The sequence below is a fragment of the Bemisia tabaci genome, chromosome 6 (genome assembly GCF_918797505.1).
Source record: "Bemisia tabaci chromosome 6, PGI_BMITA_v3".
Classification (NCBI taxonomy): Eukaryota; Metazoa; Arthropoda; class Insecta; order Hemiptera; family Aleyrodidae; genus Bemisia; species Bemisia tabaci.
In genome coordinates, this window is record NC_092798.1 from 45,544,518 (window position 1) to 45,567,808 (window position 23,291).

Consider the following 23,291-nt stretch of genomic DNA (forward strand, 5'->3'; position numbering starts at 1 on the left):
TAGAGCACTTCAGCGATATATCGAAATCTTAAGCACTGTCACACTATACCGTTCTGAAACAGGTTGACCAATTATTCATCAAATAAATCGTTTTTTAATTTTTTAGTTTAGAATTTTTCAACTCTCTCGCAACATTTCGTCACGTCATAATCTTTTGACAATCAGAACATGCTCCGAGTAAGTTCCAAAACGAGACTAATTGACTGATCTCAACTTATTTTTTGAGGCACCAGAGAATATTTGATTGTCCTGAATAATTTTGTATGATTTTTCGATCGGTTGGTTATAATCTCAGGATGGGTCGATTGCCTTTCAAATATTCGATTTTTTCACATATTTAATTGCCATGACACTATCCTTTGAAGGCGGAAAGTGACCGTCCCTGTGGTTTCGGTACCCGTAAGGCCTGAAGAATTAAGAAAAGCTGTCACATTTATATTGTGGTGCTTCAAAGTGTCATCTTCTATTTTAATTTTTCGGAGGGAGGCTAACTAACATTATCGCTTATAATTACGTCGAGATAACCCTCAAATGGACAAGACGAATCGCAATGATTCTCTACTAGGGACGTTGGTTGGTTTCCTTCCAAAAAATTGAAATAAAAAATTAGGTTTTAAAACACCACAATTTGTATGAGACCGTTTGCCTTCACTCCAATATGACGATCAATTTTGAGGTCAGACTTGTGTGATGCGCAAAATATGATTAAATTTATAGTACTTCTCCTTAAGTACTGCTGGCTAAAGAATTGGAATCGTAGTCAAAGTTGGCGCCAGAATATTCACACCCAGCTTTGAAAACGCTGGAACTGGGACAAACTTTTATTATGGACAGGGGATACATCTAGAATCTGTCTAGAAATGATCAATCCAGAGGATCAATAAATCTATTAGGGACCCTCACCTCTTCAGTAAGGATTCAATTGGGTAATGCGAAGCTGTGTGCTCAGGTAATCAGTTAGAAAAAGCGCGATTCCAAGCAGGCGCCAAAAGACATCCGATTCTAATCATAATTTAATTCAAAAGAAAACATTTTAACCTCTGAAAGAATACTGATGGCCCCTGAGTGTTGATCAAGCAGGTCAAAGTGGCCCTTACATTTGAGGGGCTCGGAGGACTCGGCGCATAAAAAGAAAAAAAGTTAAATTTAATCTTAATTTTAATTTAGTTAATTTTTTAAAGTTACAGTTTGCAGTATTTGTTGAAAAAAATGAGATATTCGTCAACTCAACTAAAACTAGTTAGAAAGTATAGTCTGCGAAAACTTCACGACTGAAGTCCAACTTTAATGCATCAAAAAGTGAGTTTAACTTCCTTTCTGCCACAAGGCTCTCTATGTACATTTATAACTTTAGTCGGGTATTTTTTGAATTAGCAAAAACTGCATTTAAGCGCCTTGACCTCCAAGCCCCTCATTTCTTCGTGGGTTTCGAATATTGATAACGACTCAAGTGCGTACCAAGATAATATCGCGGATCGATTCGTACCATCACTCGCCACATCCACTAGTCCCAGAGTTATTTTAAAGCCAAGGCTATTCACACTAGTTGGCAACACTCGGATTCGTCCTCCTCGATTTATTTAAACTTATCAAAGCGTGGCGTATGAATTTCGATGTATCGATTGTTATGCCATTTAAACCTATGATAAAGAATCGATTATTAAGGTGTTCGCTGCAAACACCCTGTTTATCGATCCTTTTTCATAAGTTTAAATGGCATAACAATCGATATATCGCAAAGCACGCTACGCCACTGTAACTTATCGATATTTATCCAAACCTAATGCCACATCATCTTTTAGCATCCTCCGATACTGAAACCACCGTACACTAAAAGAAATGAACGGCGGCAGTAGCCCGCTACTTACTGAAGATCTGGCATTGTTGAAAAAAGGTGAACCCCTATTTTCAGTAAACTCTACTCACTTTACCACTCTTTTGATACTGAGCGACCCTCCACTATGCTGAATGACAAAAAAAATGGGGGAAAAGGGGGGGGGGGGAATCAATGGCTCCTACATTCATACAGGGTGGGCCTAAAGTAACTGAAAAGTGTGTATAACTTTTCAACAAAATGAGCTGAAGGGTTCCGGTTTGGACCATTGCTCATTGTGGCAAGGGGCAGATTATTTCAGGGGGGCTCATTAATGTCCCCCCCCCCCCCCCCGCGAACTGATGAGAAGCACATCCTCCGATTACTTAGCTATGAATGAAATAGTCGTGCTACGAATTTTAACCCGTAGATGGCCTCTTTGCGACTTTTCTAACAGGACTTATCAATTTTTGAAAATTGGTCCAATTGAACTTTGATCATGAATAACTCGGGAACAAAAAGTCGAATCTATCTCCGGTTTGCGCGAAAATTCTTGTTTTTTATCTTCTTTCTAACGATGTGTCACAAAGAGAGGGAGGTCGCCATTTGAAAATCTCGAGTTGCCCCCCTGAAAAAATCAGCCCCTTGCCACAATGAGCAATGATCCAAACCGGGAGTGAATTATCTCATTTTGTTCAAAAGGTATAGACACTTTTCAGTTACTTTAGGCCCACCCTGTATATCAATTCATGGTAGCGAATAAGTAAATTAAAGCGCGAAAGTAAGTTAAACCCGATATTTTGCTTGCCCCAGAAATGGAGGCGCTTCAATGATCCTTAGAATTCTTAGATATCCGGTGTAGTGTTGTCGCCTCACTACCACACTGCTCTAAGAGAGGCCGAACATTTGAGGAGGCGGTTGCAAGATCTGCTCATACGAGAAAACTCTGATTTTTAGAAAAAAGTATCTAGGGTTTTAAATTGTCGATAACTAGTTGCGTTTATAAAAGATGAGCGAATTTTCTCACGCTCTTGTATTACTTTTATTTGCTCTTGCTGTGCTCTACGGCACCCAACCGCCACTGATGGCGATCCTGTCCAATTAATTCATCTTATACTTTATTAATTTAAGAATTTTTTCAAGAGATACACTTAATGTCTTTGGTTGTAGACATATTTATAAAAAACGCATAGGACAATTTTGAAAGAATTTACATATATTCTGAATAAAAAATAGACGATTTCGCAAAATCAATGTAATTTTCGCTCTGGCAAATACAATTTGCCGCTATTTTATTGAAGAAGTCCGGATTTAAGGCTTTCTTCTGTCACAACAGGAGAGCTGAATGTGGGAGCGTATCAAGAAGTGAGCCCCAAAAATAGGCTTTACATTTTATTTATTTTTTATTTATTTATTCTTTTGCTTTTTGCACATTTGGCTTCACAAAAACGTCATTTTCTAAATAAAGGTACTGATAGGTATAAACATATTTACATACAAATCGTCTTAAATTCATTCATTGACATTCAAAAATTCATTGATTGAGTACGGGCATTTTGCAATCAAATGCCTTGTGGCCAGCTTACCTCATATTGGACTATATATTCTTTCCTGTATAATATTTGGCAATTTATCAAAGAATTTCCATGCCTTTGTTAGGTATGCGTCGTTCTTTGATAAACTGCTAAATTGGTGATATCTTGTGCCATACCCATGTGTCTCTGCCTTATCTACCTTCAGCCTTTTAGCCACATGATTTTTAAAACTGTCTATACCTGGGAAATATATCATTTATTAGGAAGTTGACATGCATATAACATAAAAAAGGAGAGAAACCATTGAATTGCAATAATTCGACAAACGGATTCAGACGTGACATTACATGAATTAAGTTTAATGAAATAACAAAATTGTACTTCAAATTGCGTTTATTTCATAGAATCTTTTTTTTTTCTATTCCATATATTTTTATACAATTCTATCATCAACAAATACTTTTTCATTCAAATTATACATTTCTTCATTTTTTGAAAAAAAAAACAATTTTATTTCAACGGATTGCAATACTAAAATTAACAATGTTTTGCACCCCTCTACATACAATAATATTTATACGCTAGGATTTTATGTATAAACCAACAGTCAATAATCACTCAAGTTAAGAATGCACACAATTTAATACTCCCATTAATCTGTAATATATCTGTGTTTCATTATCATCAGTGCTATTTTTAAAATAGGTATCTTAAATAATGTATAAGTACATACGAAAATTTTCTTTTAATAATAATGTCCAACAATCTTTTCAAAATTCTAGAAAGTTTTATGCAAAGGAAAGCTCTGTAAGGCACAAACAATTACAAAAATATGCTTGTATTTTAAATCGGATATTCAAGCAAGTTTGATAAGGAACGCAAAGCTTCTCCAAAATTATAGACATTTAAGTCATGGATTCAACGAGAAAAAATGAAGGGATTGATATGGGATTTCCTTTAGAATTTAATTAAAAAAAGTGAAGCCTCAGGGCTTGATGTTTATTTTCGTAAAGACATTTTTGCAAATGCGTTGCTTCTAGTTTCATGATTCAGTACTCCCGCAAATGAGCTAATTTTCGTTCGTGAAGATTAGGTAGGGATTAGATTAGGGATAAACGAAAATGGGAGGAGCGGAAAAAGGAAGGACGCAAGTGAAGCTTTTCATTTCTTGCGTGAGAATCGTCAAAAACTATCAGTGTTTTATTCTTACATGAAACGTGCCAGGGAAAGGGGCATGAGGCATTATATTTTGACTAAATTATTGACCCCTGTGTCTTACTACCAAAACCAGGACATATTTTGTCGGCGTTTAGCCGAGGGTAAAACCCTCGTTTCCACCGTCCACCACGAGGAGGAACCGACATCAGACGGCAACGCTTCCATCGTCCAACTTACAACTCCCATGGCATTGCATTAATTTGAAATTCAAAATTTTGAAGAAATTTTGAAGAAATTGAGAAGAAATTTTAAAAGACAATGGCATGGGGCTCATGCCTTTGTTTCACTCGAGATCGGATACCCTATAGCCGGTCCGGACCGACCAGTTTCCTCCTTAAGATCTCTTCTCCGTTCTGCTTTTTTCACACGGACTCCCGCGCGAACGAAGCACAACGGATCTACTCAGTTCCTACGAGATCAGAGGTTTAGTCAAGTGAGATTTAGTAAGGATAACCAGTGACCTCTTCAAGATCTCATGCCATGAAGAGTTGGGTCGGCGTTCTGGGCGCACCCTCACTCACAACAGTGAACAACTCGCCAATGACCGAATGCAGGGAACTCCTCTACCACCGTGCGATCCAGCAGTGAGACAACAAACTCGTAGCTGGATACTCTCTACAGAGATAGAGATTGCTGAAACTTTGTCCGGCTTGTTCGGCCCAGGAGAACAGAATACCCTGAGCCACGAGGCCCCGGAACTCTCGTGAAGTATTCGGCTCTCCTGCATCAAAACCTACTTCAATCTGCAACATCGCCCCAACCACCAGCCCGTTTGAGAGGCGTCCGACCCTCCGGTTCCGACTTTGCCTGGTCTAAAGTGTCCCGGGGGGGATGACGGCTTTAGACTTAATGCGCAAGCATCGGCAGATACCGGAGGTTGACCAGAACAGGATTGCCAGGCTTCGATCGGTCACCCCTGCATTTGGTCGCTGACGAATCGCGCAAAGTCGGTCACAGATCGGGATTTTCAGACCACTGTGTACCGGTTGATCCTTGCACCTCGCGGTTCAAGGATATGGCCTAACTACTATCAGTGGTCCTCTGAAGATCATCGTTCCCCTCATGTTCCTCAGGTTCCGCTTGATCTCTTCCGTAAGCCAGGGATATGGGCTAAAACCAAGGTAATAACGTACCAAGGTTCCGCTTGATCCAAGGCTGCAATGGATATGGCCTAACATCCAAGGTGTAAACAGCCTTGCTGCGCGCGAAGCAGGGCACCAAGGAAGCGGTTGATCCATGCCCGAGCGTATTAGGGATATGGGCTAACAACCAAGGTAATAACGTACCAAGGATGCGCTTGATCCTAAATTGCTCGTTACGATGTGTGAAGAGATATGGGCTAACAACCTGAGGCGAGGGAGGGTGCAGAATCACAACAGGTTTGCCGGCGTTTGGCACGGGTCGGAGACCCGCCCCAGGTCCACCACGAGGAGGCTCCGGCACCAGACCCTCAGCTCTCTCATTTTCATCTCATTATCATTTCATCTCATTATCATTTCATCTCATTATCATTTCATCTCATTATCATTTCATCTCATTATCATTTCATCTCATTATCATTCCCTTTTCATCTCATTTCATCTCATTTTCATCTCATTTTCATCTCATTTTCATCTCATTTTCATCTCATTTTCATCTCATTTTCATCTCATTTTCATCTCATTTTCATCTCATTTTCATCCCCTTTTCATCCCCTTTTCATCCCCTTTTCATCCCCTTTTCATCCCCTCTTCATCCCCTTATCATCCCCTTTCCATCTCCTCTCCTTTTTATCTCTTTTTCATTTCATCACCTTTTCATCTCATTATCATCACCTTTCCGTCTCATTATCATCTCATTTTCATTTCATCGCCTTTTCATTTCTTTTCCATCTCATCTCCTTTTCATCTCTTTTTCATCTCTATATCATCTATCCCTTTACCTATCTCTATACCTTTTCATCTCATTTTCATTGCATTCCCTTTTATCTCCTTTTCATCTCTTTTTCATCTCATCTTCTGTTCGTCTCCTTTTCATCTCTTTATTCGTGTCTTGGTGAGGGCATTTACATCCAAGTACCTAATCACTTCCATTTTAGTTCGAATTCATGCCAACAAGATGCAAATGATTCAATATTTATATGAGCTACATTAAATAATTTTTCAATTAATTATAAATCTGCATACATATTAAATTTGGAAAGTCCTTTTTTTATTACCTCGTCCATTTAAATAGGCAAAGAAAAATGTTGGCATTTGGAAATTTAATAAAATTGTATACGGTAAAGTAAAAACGTATGTGTACATGGGAGTAAAAGGGAGGTATAGATATTTTTATAAAGTTCAGATACTAGTTCAAATAATGCACAGTTACCGATTAAATTTAATCAAATGCTTCAGTTTAAAGATGGCTCATTAACTTTGGCAAAAACGGTACCGCCACACAGTGGATCGAGTCTATTGGAGCGGTCGGACATGACATTTTTGACTAAACTGCAAATTTTGATGTTTGTATCGTCCCTTTTTAAATTTCAGGGGTGATTAAAGAAGATTTCACGAGAAAATCTATGGACCCACTTTTAGAGTCTCAAAGTTTTGTTTAAACAGAGTTATAAGCGTTTAAAGTTTCCAAATTTTGTCCGACCTCTCCTATTGACTCGATCCACTGTGCGCCATCTGCTGTAGGATTCAGCGTGACATTATCAGGGGCTGCATGTTGTAATGATTGCAAATCAAATGAATTTCGAATGAAAATAACTTTAGATAATGGAGTCCATTCTTTCTCATCCGTATATCATCCATCATGTCTTACCCACAAGTATTCATAATTGAGTTGATATTGCTTTTGAGATGCTAAAAAGCGTAGCTTGCTCCGATGAGCAGTCAGGCTAGGACATAGGTAAATAAGAGCACTGGACGTGCATTGCAACTCTAAATTGTACAGCTGAACTTGCTGTATATTTTCCTTTGATTCAAAAGATTGTTTCTATAAAATCTCCGGGCGAATTCAATAATTAATTAAGACGGTTTGCCATCTCTTCAATTTTTTTATCAGTAACAGTAATCTAATATACCTACCCGGGGCAACACGAATATTGGCAGCACTGCCGACACGCATAACAATTTCACGGGTCTGCTCAGGCGACGCTACGGGTGCAAGCAAATGGACACCTTGGGTCTCAAGGGTATTACGACGAGAATATTGTTCAATTGCATCAAACTCTATTTTTAAACTTTCTACTGCACTTTTAGTGTCTCAATTCCACTCTCTACGACGGAATCCCCCCCCCCCCCCCCAAGTAACTTTTTTCCTTATTCATCCTCTATTCTATATAATAATTAATTTATGCTAGAGAAAGGGGCATTTTAACCCTAAAACAAAAATCGTATTGATGAAAAAGATAGGGGTAAGGAGCTGTAATTTATTGTTCGGAAAAATAACTACCAATTGTGCAACTATCATTACTAATTAAAAAGATGAGAAACGAAATGAAGATAATCATATGAAGTCACATGAATGGATGGGAGTTATTGGTGAAAGAGGAGGGTATAGAATTTTCGTGAGCATTGTGCGTTTGAATTATCAAGAAAAGTTAAGAAGAAAATAGTCCCATACCTACCCATTAGACCTAAACCCATCCACTCTTTAACAAAAACTAAACGAAAAAAAACAGAGATGAGAAAGAGGTTTTAATTATTCGTCCCGACATCATGGACCCCTGCCAACTCAGACATATTTTATCTGCCGAAGGGGTTTCCTCTACCGCCCTCAGGCCTTGCCGTGCACCCGGGTCCTGGGTCATTGGTTTCGGCCTTCAACGGATGCCATGGCTGCCGACCGTCCAACGGAAGTGCAAGCACTACTGCGACCCCAAACCAAAAGCTGCGGTATCGTACGCCCCCCGTTCTAATAATACTGGGCGCTAGAATATTTAAAATCCCTGAGGGGGAGGGACTGAAAAGTAAAGTACGAAAGTTAATTGAATTTTTGTTCTTTTCTACTTTCTCTTCATCCTGTTCTTCTTTCTTTTCTCCTTTTCTCTCGTTACTCCCTGCTCTTCTTCTCTCTTTTCTTCTCTCTTTTCTTCTCTCTTTTCTTCTCTCTTTTCTTCTCTCTTTTCATCTCTCTTTTCATCTCTCTTTTCATCTCTCTTTTCATCTCTCTTTTCATCTCTCTTTTCATCTCTCTTTTCATCTCTCTTTTCATCTCTCTTTTCATCTCTCTTTTCATCTCTCTTTTCATCTCTCTTTTCATCTCCCTTTTCATCTCTCTTTTCATCTCTTTTATCATCTCTCTTTTCATCCCTCTTTTCATCTCTCCCCCTATCTTTTCATCTCTCCCCCTCCCTTTTCTTCTCTCTTTTCTTCTCTCTTTTCATCTCTTTCTTTCTCTTTTTTCTCTCTTTTCTACTCTATTTTCTACCTATTTTTCTTCTCTTTTTCTTCTCTTTTTTTCTGCCTCTTTTTCTTCTCTTCTCTTCTCTTCTCTTTTCTTCTCTTTTTTTCTCTTTTTTCTACCTCTTTTTCTTCTCTTGTCTTCTATCTCTTTTTCTTCCTCCTCTTCTCTAGCAGAATAAATCTCACTTAATTGATAAAGTTTTTTGATGCAAGAGGCTACGCATGCGGAATCAATGGAAAATCTTGAGACGTCCAAGCGCTGCAAAATTTCTAAATTTATGTTCGAGAAAGGAGCATTGCAGCCCCAGAACGAAAATTGTATAAATGGAATAATATATTGCAATGGAAATTATTTAACAAGGATGAAACTATCATTACTAATTTAAAAAAAGCGGAACGAAATGGAGATTGTCGATAGAATGTAGAATGAAGATAATAATATGACAAATTTCATTTTAAATTTTCTTTATTTTCCAAACGTAGAACACTCACGAAAACTTTAATCATCCCTCTTTCTTCCCCTCATCCCCTATAACTCCCCTCCATTCAGATGACTTCGCACAATCGAAACGAGATACGCGGTCTAGTAGGTTCACCTTAGTCATTTGTTAGATATATCCCTGCCGCTCAGGAATTATAACACTGAAATCTTTTTGATAACATTACTTTATTCCTAGTTATGTAAAATTATATTTTGCAATGAGGAATTAATATTTTAGGCTCATTTTTAAAACAGCGCAAGTGCCATCAATGTTCTTATGTTCTTATGCAGAATGTGTGCTGCTTCTTTTTCTCTATCTTCCTTTTTGTCCAACCCTCCCTCTCCTTGCTATTTTTGTTCTTCATCGTTTCTCTCTTCTTCTAGTTCCTCTTACATCTTTACTTCTTCTCCCTCTTTTCTTTCCCTTACTCTTGATCATCTTCTTTCTCTTTTCTTCTTTTCCTTATTATCCTCTCTTTTATCTCTCTCTTTTCCTGCCGTCTCTCTTTTCTCTCTTATTTACTCTCTTTGTCTTCCCTCTTTATTCTCTCCTTCCTCTTTTTCTTTGTAACTTTCCTCCTCTTTCTTTTCTTTTCTCTCTTCTTCCCTTCCTTCTTTTCTCTCCCTTCCTTTCCCCCTCTCCCTCGCCCCCTCTCCCTTCATCGTCTTCTCTCACTTCGTCGTGCTCTCCTTTCTTTCCTCTCTTCTTCATGCTCCTCTCTCTCCTCTCTTGTCTTGTCTTGCTTCTTCCTGATTTTCTTTCTCTTCTTTTCTTCCTATTCTTCACTCTCTCTACCCATTCTTCTCCCTCCTCTTTCCATTCTTTTTCCTCTTCTTCTTCTCCTTCTTCTCTTTGCTCTTCCTCCTCTCCAAATTTGATTTTCTCTATACAGATAGGTGCATTTATGAATGATCCACAAATATTAATTCCTTATTACATAATGTATATAGTCAATAGGATTCCCAGGAATAGAAACCCAGTAGCCAGTAATAAACTTCAGACACTGGTTATCACGCAGCCAATGAATGTAACCAAATGCATGATTCTCATTGAACGCTGTAGAAAAACAGGCAATCCATGCATGAGTCTCTTGACAAACTTCGAGTTCCCTTCAGGAGCACCGTGCCGAGTTTGGTAGTTTTCGAACCGAGAGATACAATTATAGGCAACGCGGAATGGAGTTAGACTGATTTTACTAAGATCCGCCTAAATGGCGACTGCTTATTGTATCGGTGGTGAGGAAGAATACTGTGCCAGCTCACTTTGAAAAATTGAGAGAATAAACAAAAGGTCGATTCGTTCGCAATTAATTCTGAGAGCAGGAGTTGGAGAGATTTTACCGTGATGAAGCGATGATCCGTGAATTCAGGAGCAGCTCTGATGCAAAGTGAAAATTCTCAGTCTTCGCACGCCGCCTTGACGAATGTTGGAGAGGCCACAAAATAATTACTGCAAAAGAAAAAAAAGAATGCTGAAATAAATACATTCAACATAAAATTGTCATAAATGTAATAATACCGTTCCCGGGGAGCACAGAGTAACGAAAATTTGAAAGAATGGTACAAGTTAATGGAAAGAAATTGCAATATTTTCCCATTTAAATTGCATTATTTTTACATCGTTTGATTAGTAAATTCCCATTTTAAACAATCAAATAGTTCTATGTATAAGATAGTTAGGAAATTTGCAATTAAAAAAAGTGCACCTTATCGCGATTTTACTCCAATAAATTTTAAAAAGAGGAGTCCCTTCAAGCAGAGAATAGACAACATACGCATCACTCCGATCTGATAGCAGTAACTTTGCCATGTAATCGCAATTTATTGGAACGTGCTGCTTTTAATTGAATCAGTGAGTTCGAAAACACAACAACTCGAAGAAAAAAAATTGTTCAGGAAACACCTAAAACTGCGCAGCGGGCGAGGAAGTTAGTTTAAGAAAAACCTTTTTGGTGCCAAAGGACAAGTACTTAGAGACTTTGTAATGCATCAAGTTGAAATCGATACACCATGTTTGATGACAGAGAATTGAGCGTTTAAAATTTTCCGAGTTGGTGTTTTTCGTTCTCACCGACTTTCACATCCTGATTTTTCATAGTCTGCCCTGAAAATTTTTTCGAATCGACCATTTGTCTATTCTCTCAACAACCCAACTATTTCCATTTCTAAGCAGGTAAAACTGCGTATTCACGCAATGGATGAGACTCCGCCTCCCCCCGCTGACTCGGAGACTTTAACGCGAGGGTACAAAAGTTGGACGCGATACGACTTTTTCAACTTCCAAGGCGATAAAATTGCATATTGACAAAATGAAGGAGAATCTCTTCTCAGCTGACTCAAAGACCTTAACGCAGGAGTAGAAAAGTTGGATGGGTCAAGAGCAGAGACCGAGACTAGACAACGGGTTCCGGCGCAAGCTCGGTGAGACGGCGCGATGCGTGAAGTGAAACGGCGCGATGCGTGAAGTATACCTACAGTTTTGCAGGCTCTCCGCGATCATTTTTCGGGCAAAGCTCGAAGTTTCGAAATCAGAATTACATACCTACCATACATAGAAACTTTTGTATTTAATTTCTGCGATACGTTAAAAACTTCCGGGACTTGTCAGCCCTTCTAAGACAGAGCTTATAGTGTCCACGAAGAGTAGGCTTTTAGGGGAAATTAAACTTCAATTTTGGCTTTAGCACAAGGCGGAGTCTTACAACCCGGCCCTATGTTCATTCTCCATCCTCATTTTTCACACGTTCATTTTTCCAATTTTTCTAAGGCACGACTATAGCTTGTGAGAGGAGCATGTTATCATGAAATTAAGTTCTTCAAGACGCGCGCCGAGTAAGAATTATACTAATTGAAATGACGCACAGTAAACGCCTGTTACCTCCTACACGCTGTGCTCTTTCTCATAACAGGTCCATCATTCATGCCTCACAAATGTCCGTGCATTTCCGCGAGATGGAAAAGGAAAGCTAACAAGTTTGCCCAAGTGTTTTTCCTAAATCTGTAAAATCCACCCAGACGCATATTTAAAAGGGCAGGAATTTTACCAGAAAATTTTACCCAGGAAAATTTGTCGACCTGAATAACGCTTAAATATGTATATACCTTATTGGTACAAGGTATACTGAACTGGAAAAGAAAACCGCAAAATCGGATGGCCACTCGTTTCCCTTGAAATGGCCAAAAATTGGTATTTTCAATGAAATACTTCGATTTTTCCCTTTTCCCGTCGCTGTTTCAAGCACTTCCAAATGTAATTTCGAAATTTCTTTTTACGTGCAGATGCTTCCATCCATAAGTGTTACTAAACCGTAAAAAAGTGAAAATCGAAAAAAACCCCAGTTGGTGTGTTTTCGAGCTCACTGATTCAATTTAAAGCACAATTTAACACAGACCTCCCGCTAGTCACCCCTTGACGGGTTATAAAGATGACGTATACGATCCCTACGCCTCAGAAAAATTAAACTTTATACCGACCACAATCATTGTTCATCTGCGAACCACAGATTGTATGGGTAAAATTCCTGCCCTTTTAAATAGGCGTCTGGGTGGGTTTTACAGATTTAGGAAAAACACTTGGGCAAACTTGTTAGCTTTCCTTTTCCATCTCGCGGAAATGCACGAACATTTGTGAGGCATGAATGATGGACCTGTTATGAGAAAGAGCACAGCGTGTAGGAGGTAACAGGCGTTTACTGTGCGTCATTTCAATTAGTAATATTCTTACTCGGCGCGCGTCTTGAAGAACTTAATTTCATGATAACATGCTCCTCTCACAAGCTATAGTCGTGCCTTAGAAAAATTGGAAAAATGAACGTGTGAAAAATGAGGATGGAGAATGAACATAGGGCCAGGTTGTAAGACTCCGCCTTGTGCTAAAGCCAAAATTGAAGTTTAATTTCCCCTAAAAGCCTACTCTTCATGGACACTATAAGCTCTGTCTTAGAAGGGCTGACAAGTCCCGGAAGTTTTTAACGTACCGCAGAAAATAAATACAAAAGTTTCTATGTATGGTTGGTATGTAATTCTGATTTCGAAACTTCGAGCTTTGCCCGAAAAATGATCGCGGAGAGCCTGCAAAACTGTAGGTATACTTCACGCATCGCGCCGTTTCACTTCACGCATCGCGCCGTCTCACCGAGCTTGCGCCGGAACCCGTTGTCTAGTCTCGGTCTCTGCTCTTGACCCATCCAACTTTTCTACTCCTGCGTTAAGGTCTTTGAGTCAGCTGAGAAGAGATTATCCTTCATTTTGTCGATATGCATTTTTATCGCCTTGGAAGTTGAAATAGTTGTATCGCGTACAACTTTTGTACCCTCGCGTTAAAGTCTCCGAGTCAGCGGGGGGGAGGCGGAGTCTCATCCATTGCGCGAATACGCAGTTTTACCTGAAAATCGAAATAGTTGCGTCACACGTTTCGCCCCTTCTGACTTTTCTACTCCGCGTTAAAACTCTGCAGTCAACGGAAAAGAGAACAAACTTTTTAATTGTTATCGATTTACGAGAAAGATTTGTTCTTCATAATTGTGGCCGGATTTGTGAAAAAGGGACCTCATCTTCTGGAGAAAAAATTCCGAAACTTCGAAACTCGCGCAAAAGACGATCACGGGAAGCACCTGCAAAATTGTCGGGATACTTCAAACACCGCTCACTCTCTACCCGATCTGTAGTCTCAATCGCTCGATTCTCGACTTGCAAATCGCGCTAAGTTCCGAAATGCGCACGCTATTCGGAAATGCGTAGGGCAGCGCGCGCACACAACATCGAAAGGCACACGCAAAAATAGAGCGCATTTTGATCAAAACGCTTTTAGTTTTTTACCATCCTTTATTCAAGGTTATAGTATCTTGTATCCTACGCAAGTTTTCCACTGCTTACTCAGTTCGCGGACGGCCGATCGATCGTTGCTTCAAAAGTCCCTTCCACCCCCTCTAACTTTTTACCTTATTGAGGTAAAAATTTGAAACTTGGGGGTTGTTGCCAGGTCAAAGGCAGCTACTTTAAGGCCCCCTAAAATTTTCAGGGAGGCTCGCTTGGGGGGAGGGGCAACGGACCCCGACTTTTAATTTTCAAATGGGAAGACTCCTTTTGTAATAGCTTGTTCGAAAAAGCTTAAAAAAAGAAAACTTTTCGCGCAAGCTCGAAGTCAATATCTCAAAACGTTTCGAAATGGGGGCCGGTTAAAGTTCAAAATGGCCGAAAATTCTCACCGGTTATTTGTCGAAGGATTTGCGCGAAAATCGGTATCTAGAGGTATTATGATACGAAAAAACGAATTTGACGTTAGATTTTCAAGAAAACCGAAAATTCCAAAATGGCCGTCGGTTAAAGTTCAAAATGACCGAAAATTGCCACCTCGGTTTTTTGCCGATGGATTTGCCTAAAACTTGGAACTTGAAGGTATTTTGGGATAAGATTAACACATTTGAACTTAGATTTATAAAAAAAACTAATTTTCGGTCATTTTGAACTTTAACCGACGGCCATTTTGGAATTTTCGGTTTTCTTGAAAATCTAACGTCAAATTCGTTTTTTCGTATCATAATACCTCTAGATACCGATTTTCGCGCAAATCCTTCGACAAATAACCGGTGAGAATTTTCGGCCATTTTGAACTTTAACCGGCCCCCATTTCGAAACGTTTTGAGATATTGACTTCGAGCTTGCGCGAAAAGTTTTCTTTTTTTAAGCTTTTTCGAACAAGCTATTACAAAAGGAGTCTTCCCATTTGAAAATTAAAAGTCGGGGTCCGTTGCCCCTCCCCCAAGCGAGCCTCCCTGAAAATTTTAGGGGGCCTTAAAGTAGCTGCCTTTGACCTGGCAACAACCCCCAAGTTTCAAATTTTTACCTCAATAAGGTAAAAAGTTAGAGGGGGTGGAAGGGACTTTTGAAGCAACGATCGATCGGCCGTCCGCGAACTGAGTAAGCAGTGGAAAACTTGCGTAGGATACAAGATACTATAACCTTGAATAAAGGATGGTAAAAAACTAAAAGCGTTTTGATCAAAATGCGCTCTATTTTTGCGTGTGCCTTTCGATGTTGTGTGCGCGCGCTGCCCTACGCATTTCCGAATAGCGTGCGCATTTCGGAACTTAGCGCGATTTGCAAGTCGAGAATCGAGCGATTGAGACTACAGATCGGGTAGAGAGTGAGCGGTGTTTGAAGTATCCCGACAATTTTGCAGGTGCTTCCCGTGATCGTCTTTTGCGCGAGTTTCGAAGTTTCGGAATTTTTTCTCCAGAAGATGAGGTCCCTTTTTCACAAATCCGGCCACAATTATGAAGAACAAATCTTTCTCGTAAATCGATAACAATTAAAAAGTTTGTTCTCTTTTCCGTTGACTGCAGAGTTTTAACGCGGAGTAGAAAAGTCAGAAGGGGCGAAACGTGTGACGCAACTATTTCGATTTTCAGGTAAAACTGCGTATTCGCGCAATGGATGAGACTCCGCCTCCCCCCCCGCTGACTCGGAGACTTTAACGCGAGGGTACAAAAGTTGTACGCGATACAACTATTTCAACTTCCAAGGCGATAAAAATGCATATCGACAAAATGAAGGATAATCTCTTCTCAGCTGACTCAAAGACCTTAACGCAGGAGTAGAAAAGTTGGATGGGTCAAGAGCAGCCGATTCTCAGTGAATTCATTCATTTCATTTCGAAAAATGTTAATCATATCTTTCTGAAAAATCGTGGCATTTTTCCCATGAAATTCCAAGTTTTCATGAAAAATTGCAACCCTGGATGAACCCACCGAGAAAGAGCTCAGCTCAGCATGTGGGGGGGGGGGGGGGGGTTCTTCCTTCCGTCACTTTATTTTAATTTTTTTCTCTTCGCGTTTAAAACAGTATACGTCATTAATAAATCTCATAGTTTTAACAAAAATCGACAGTTTAAACATGTGAAAAATAATAATAAATATGGGGCCAGTCTCTAAGACGCCGACCGTGTGCTCAGGTCTAAGTTTTAAAGTCGATTCCCCTTGAAGGCCTGTTCTTCATCAACACTATGCTCTTCTTGAAAAGGACTTTTTAAAATCTCAAACTTGCTCTTTCTGAAAAGGGCTTGAGAGTAAATCGTAAGAAACATTCACCCCCCCCCCCCCCCTCTTAGGACCCATACGTCGGAAGCTTCACGTGGCCACATCTCCTTCGAACAATTTAAATTTTCGATCTAGGCAAGTCAACTCAACATTCGCACAGTGCGGCTCAGTATAGTACTCATCATATATACATAAGGAGAAACGACCTCCAAAACGATATCCTAAATCTAAATACCTATCATGAAAGAATCAATGGAAAACAAAACTCACACAATGACAACCGACACGAGTAACAAAATAGTAGCTCTCCACTGACTATGAAACTCACAGGATTAAAAAAATCTCTAGGGAATAAAAAGAATCAAGTCAGATACTGTTCCTGCGTTTGAAGATCTCTGCTTCTATTTGGACTGCATTTTGCAATTTGGAGCTATAAATTCTGGCTCATCTGAAAAAACACGTATGTGTATAGGGAAACTAATGGCACATCGTTGTTTTTAAACCGGGACGGAATTTATAGTTCCAAATTGCAAAATGCAGTCCATTTTATTGTTTTGAAGGAGGACAAATCAATATCATTTCTTAAAATTTTTGCAGCGTTTTCTTCGCACTGAGGAGAAAAAACACGAAGTTTTCAAGAATTAACGTTAGTAATTTTGCTTATAAAAAAAGTATGAAAAGAAGTTTTGCAACGTCGCAATTAAATAAAAGATGTAAGAGGTCGTTGTCTGGAAGTTTCATCGTCGAGACGGAACAAAAGTAAAATCTTCGATGATTTGAGCAAGTAACTTACCAAATCAACACCACCGAAGGGTATCTGTAAGAGCAAAACGGTTGCCAGAACGACATCCTCAAACCAAATATCTCGTAGGTATCACGGAAAAAAGGGCTACCGAAAACTCACACAATGCCAACGGACACATAATACAAAATAGTAACTCCACACATTATGAAACTTAAGCAGTTACCGATTTTGACCACAAAAACATAAAAAAATGAGTATCAAAATCGCATGCGCCTTTCCTAGCGGGACGAGGGACCACCGAACTTGACAGAAAATTAGATTCCTGAAAATCACAGGCTACTGGATGGAACTGAACCGTCACCTTCGATTTCACGCACTAGACTGTCGTCGTTCGTTTCACGTAATGTCTCCGACCAGTCTCTGGTGGGGTGGTAGGGGCTGCCGACATCCGCTCGGCGAACCTCTGTCTGGCGACAGGACGGCGGGCTCGGAGAAAATTCTCTCGTCGAGACTCGGATGAAAAAGGAAATTGGTAGTACAAAAAGGGCCGGGTGCAAAAGGGACAGAAATAGGAAAAACCCCAGCGCAGTTAGGTTTACTGCCGAGCGGCAGTCTTATCTAGGATTCCCATGCCTTTTCGCTCGACCGTCCAAATCAGATTCTTTCTCGCTCTCCCTCAGGGAGATAGACAGAGTGGGGAGAGATGAACCGCGTCTAGCAGAAAGGAACCAAGCCACATCAGCTATTGCCAAATGGACTGCATTTTGCAATTTGGACCTATAAATTCTGGCTCATCTGAAAAAACACTTATGTGCATAGGGAAACTAATGGAACATACGTTGTTTTTAAATCGGGCTAGAATCTATAGGTCCAAATTGCAAAATGAAATCCAAATTAAACAGGGCTATTTAATTTCACACAAGAAAATGTTTGTGCGCATTCCTTCGAAAATTTTAAGGAATTTACTTCGCACTATGCAGAAATTCACGGAGAAGGGAGAGATGAACCGCGTCTAGCAGAAAGGAACCAAGCCACATCAGCTATTGCCAAATGGACTGCATTTTGCAATTTGGACCTATAAATTCTGGCTCATCTGAAAAAACACTTATGTGCATAGGGAAACTAATGGAACATACGTTGTTTTTAAATCGGGCTAGAATCTATAGGTCCAAATTGCAAAATGAAATCCAAATTAAACAGGGCTATTTAATTTCACACAAGAAAATGTTTGTGCGCATTCCTTCGAAAATTTTAAGGAATTTACTTCGCACTATGCAGAAATTCACGGAGAAGGGAGAGATGAACCGCGTCTAGCAGAAAGGAACCAAGCCGCATCAGCTATTGCCAAATTTAACTGGGCGATTTAATTTTTACGCGAAAACATTTGTGCGCATTCCCTCGAAAATTTCAAGGAGTTAACTTCGCACTAAGCAGAAATTCACTGGCACCAAATCCGCACAACCCTTTCATGTAAAAAATGCGAAATTTCCCTAATTTCGCAGTGGACCACTAGACAAGGTACGAATTTCAGCATTTTGATACATGGTTTCTAACCAAAATGTTACGTAGAACACGATACGCACGACGAAAATGACCGAAGTCAACTCCTTCCGAAGATATTTAATGATTCTTGATGCGTGAATTCAAACCACCGCCGCTCATGAAAACTCAATGCTCTACGTAATTCACGTCGCGCGCTAAACGTTATCATGACAGTCTCTGCGATATAAAAATCTGGCAACCTCGATCTTGACTCTTTGGCTCAGCTGTAGCAAATTGCTTATAGTTTGGACAACACATGGTGGGAAATTAACATTGCTCGATTGAGGAGCTTGCTGAAACCGTTGTGGTGCGCGATTTGACTCACGTAGAGCTTTGAGTTTCTTGTGAGCGGACAGTTCAAATTCCTCGTAACCAATGTGAAATAAAAACGTTGATATCGTCGTTAGGAGTTAGTTTCAGTAATATTCGTTGCGCTAATCGTGTTCTACGTGAAATTCTGTTTGAGAAACATGTATCAGATTGCTTAAATTCGTACCTTGTCTAGTGGTCCGTTACTGATGTGCCCTGGTTCCATTGTGCTTATGGTGATTCGATGGGCGCCATATTTTGTGTCAAAACGGCATGCGATATATCGCATCAATTGGTTCCATTTTTTTAGCAACTCGTCATTTTTCTCGAATTTTGAGATCGCAATATTCTGCTGTCAGGAGACTAAAGCACTCACTTACCAATTTCAACAAAGAAAGTCAACGTAATGAAGTCGTGGTTTTTTAGAGAGAAAATATCGCATTTGAGTGCAGTTTTGATATCAGTATCGAATGCGATGTTTTCTCTCTAAAAATACCACGCCTTTGTTACGTTGAATTTCTTTGTTAAAATTGGTGAGTGCTGTAGTCTCCTGACAACAGAATTGCGATCTCAAAATTGGAGAAAAATGACGAGTAGCTGAAAAAATGGAACCAATTGATGCGATATATCGCATGCCGTTCTGACACAAAATATGGCGTCCGTCGAATCACCTTTAAAAATAATCGAGGAAAATCAAAGTGAACAATCGCCTCCTAGGACTCTCAAATATGCTACACTCAACCACATCTCCCTCGATGAGTAATAATAATTAGTGATACATAAGCAGCTGACTCACCAAATTAGAACTGCTGAAGGGTATACAGTACGTAGGGCAGAATGACTTCCAAAACGACATCCTCCGACCAAATATCACGAAAGTATCACTGGATAAAAGGCCACCGAAAACTCAATTTAGAATTAGCCAGAAAAAAGCGTTTCAGAGTTATACGAGCGTTTTCGTAGGAGCGGCGAAAAACTATCGAACTTGTCAGAAGAATCAACTCCTCAAACTCATGAGCGTCGAATGAACTACCGTCTCTCTCGGTCTGACGCCTCCGACTGATACACGTCGCACGAAGCTTCACGTAGCGTCTTCAATCAGTCTTAGGGAGGGGACTATCAAAGGGGGGTGGTCACTGCGGGTTCAGAATCATTTCAGATACGCCGACATCCGCTCGGCTGAATTTCGGTCGGCGCGGCGCGGCGACCGGCTGGCGGCAAGGCTCGAGTTGTCTGAGGAAATTCTCTTATCGAGACTCTCAAAAGGAAGGGGAGTGGATAATACAAAAGAGGGAAGGCCCGGGTGTGCTCGAAGTGATGATGACAAAACGCATCGATGGTGAATCTACCAAGCCACGTGTCTCGCTTCGAGACGTCGAAGACTTCCTGTTATACTTGATTTTTTAAATGGAAAACTACTCAACGTCAATTGGACTGCATTTTGCAATTTGGAACTATAGATTCTAACTCATCTGAAAAAACACTTATGTGCATAGGGAAACCAATAGCACATACGTTGTTTTTAAACCGGGCCAGAATCTGTAGTTCCAAATTGCAAAATGCAGTCCAATTCTTGATGTTTCCCGTGATTTTCCTCCTCTGTGCCTACGAAAACTCTTTGAAGCATTCGAGAAATGATATTGATTTGTTCTCCTTCCAAAAAATAACATTGGAGCATTGGAAGCGGAGATTTTCGAACACTGCAAATGAGATATGTGGTCACTGGTGACTATGGTGGTTTCACCATCGACATGTATAACGAGGCGCAAGAATAGCAAACAAGGACGCTATTGCAATCTACACTGAAAAAAAAAAAAAAACACATTGGATCTAGAGTCCAGACACTTAAAAACATCGACAAGAAAAAGTACTCCTGATTCAATCAGAATCTAGCGTAAATCAAGAACCAAGCCTCTTAATTTAAGCGGATCCCGTTTTGATTCGAGCAAAAATCCGATTGAATCAAGCGTATTTTTTCTTGTCAATGTTTTCAAGAATCTGGATTCTAGATCCAATGTGTTTTTTTTCCAGTGTAATCCAAGAGGGTAGATAGAGTAAAATTAAGCGGAAGAGAGTAACTTTGCTGGAAAGGAGGGGGAGCAGATCTATTACAACAAATCTGCGAAATTTCTGTCAAACCATTTAAAAATATCCTTAAAAAAATTATATTTTCAGTCTAATATGAGGGGGCGGGGCGATCCGCCTCTGTTGCTCAAAAATGATTTCGAACGAAATTCAATGATTTTTTTTTTCTTTTGGATTTTTACAAATACTCCAGATTAAGAATGTAGCTAAAATCATTTTCTACAATTTGAAAATCATAGAAGTTAAGCGTCGCGCATAATAACTGAGGCGCAGAGCGCTGCGCTAGGAGGGGGGGGGGGTGATTGGACCGCGAAGCAATCAAGGGGCGCTGCCCCCTCACTTTCAAAAGAATTGGAAAATCAAAGTCAGTTTATCAACTTCCGAGGGTTCATACGGCGTTTTTCTTTAGCGAGACACGACGCCAAAAAAGTCTTAAAGAAAAATTACTGTATTTTAATAGTTCTTAACACTAGTTTCAAACCTTTCAGGTTTGAAAAACTATGATAGATCCATAGAGTTGTTTTGGCAATCTTAAATTCAAACATTCCCTGGTGAATTTTAGATTCTAGAAATAATCATTTAAAATTCTAGAAACAAAGATAATCCGTTGCCACGAGGATTCAGACCTCGATTGGGTATAGTCAGCGGACTGGTTTTCCTTGAACTCCATCACGTAAAAAAAAAGTAAATTTTGAAAAGTATCCGAGAGGGGTATCTTGTAACAAAAATTTCAACAGGTTTTGCAAGGACTCAAAGGGTTTTACAGAGTCTTTTTAAAAGCTACCAAAATGGACGTCGCAACTTGGGGACAAGTAAAATTGAGGGGCTTGGAGGGCAAGCCACATAAGTACATTTTTTGCTATTTCGAGAAATACGTGTTCAAAGTTTTGAAATTACATGGATCCTTACAGTGGAAATGAAGTTTGAACTGACTTTTTGAAGCTTAAAAATTGGAATTTGTGAGAGAAATTTCTCACAGAATGTGCGTTAATACTAGTTTTACTTGAAATCATTAAAATCTCAATTTTTTTCAAAAATCACACGTATGCGCGCCTTGCTCTCCAAGCCCTCATTTCTAAAACAGTGATGCAACAATTAATTCTTACCATGTAGACGCAATATCTTCATGTAGGGTATTCTCCAGCTCCGAGCGTTTGGTGTGAGCTTTTGGCAGGCAGAAAATTAGCAGAGGGCAAGGTGGTTCAATTGATCTCGTCACAGTTTTCATTCGCAGGAAAGTTTGATGGAAGGAATTATTAAAATAACGCACCGAACACACAACAAAACTGAATTCAATTACACGTTCTTCGCAGGCGGATTGGGATATCATTTCCGTAAGCGTAACAAAGTACATTTCACAATGCTCTCATAATTTGAAGTTCAGAAATCTATATATATTAGGTCTTCGAATTTCCTTATCCACTACACTCACTCTTACAGCAATGGCTGCCAATGACGACTGGTCGAACCGTAAGAAGCTCCGAGCACTCGAGTTTTTCAACCTGTTTCCCCCTAAGATAAGAATATGGCTTCAATTTGAATACATTCCTTCTTTTTGAGTTTCCCAGGTATAAGCGGCACAAGTACACAAAGAAAATCCGTTTCCGCAAAGAGGATCATCGATTTGCTAATAATAAGAAGGGGCCTGTCCTCCTATCTATCTCTCTCTACTCTTCTTATTCTCCCTTCAACTCTTATTTCTGACCAAATGCCCGCTTGCCTGTCGTTATTTGTTTTCACCCGTAAAGGAGGGGGGTGGGCTCGTTCTCGAGTGCTAAGAGAAAGACGAATCTCTTCGGCTTATCTTCGCTGGGTTGACAACCTGATTGTTGAAACGTTAACTGGCTCGATCAAGGCTTTGTAAGACAAGACACAGCCTCATCTGCGCCGGGTAATATATCGATTTTCTATCTTGTCGTGCCGACATAAATTTCAAAAATCAAGCTGCACGGAAAAAAAAGTCGCTTGGATCTAGGGTTCAGACTCTTGAAAACAATGACAAGAAAAGTACTCTTGATTCAATCGAATTTTTGCTTGAATCAAAGGAAAGTCGCTTAAATTAAGAGGCTTGGTTCTCGATTCAAGCGAAAATCCGATTGAATCAAGAGTCTTTTTTCTTGTCAATGTTTTTAAGAGTCCGTACTCTAGAT

The 23,291-nt window shown here is 39.8% G+C and overlaps 1 protein-coding gene across 1 annotated transcript in view; it reads right to left on the minus strand.

Annotated features, from left to right (window-relative positions):
* Nucleotides 1–22,783, minus strand: part of LOC109031672 (uncharacterized) — a 67,447-nt gene extending 44,664 nt beyond the window's left edge. Inside the window, exons 1-3 of the mRNA XM_072301593.1 lie at nt 22,248–22,783; nt 19,853–19,940; nt 6,500–10,873 (exon numbers count right to left, since the gene is read on the minus strand). Coding sequence (XP_072157694.1) covers nt 10,871–10,873; nt 19,853–19,940; nt 22,248–22,495 — 339 coding nt within the window. The 5' untranslated portion in view covers nt 22,496–22,783 and the 3' untranslated portion in view covers nt 6,500–10,870. The remainder of the gene's footprint in view (nt 1–6,499; nt 10,874–19,852; nt 19,941–22,247) is intronic.
* Nucleotides 22,784–23,291: the final 508 nt, after the last annotated feature.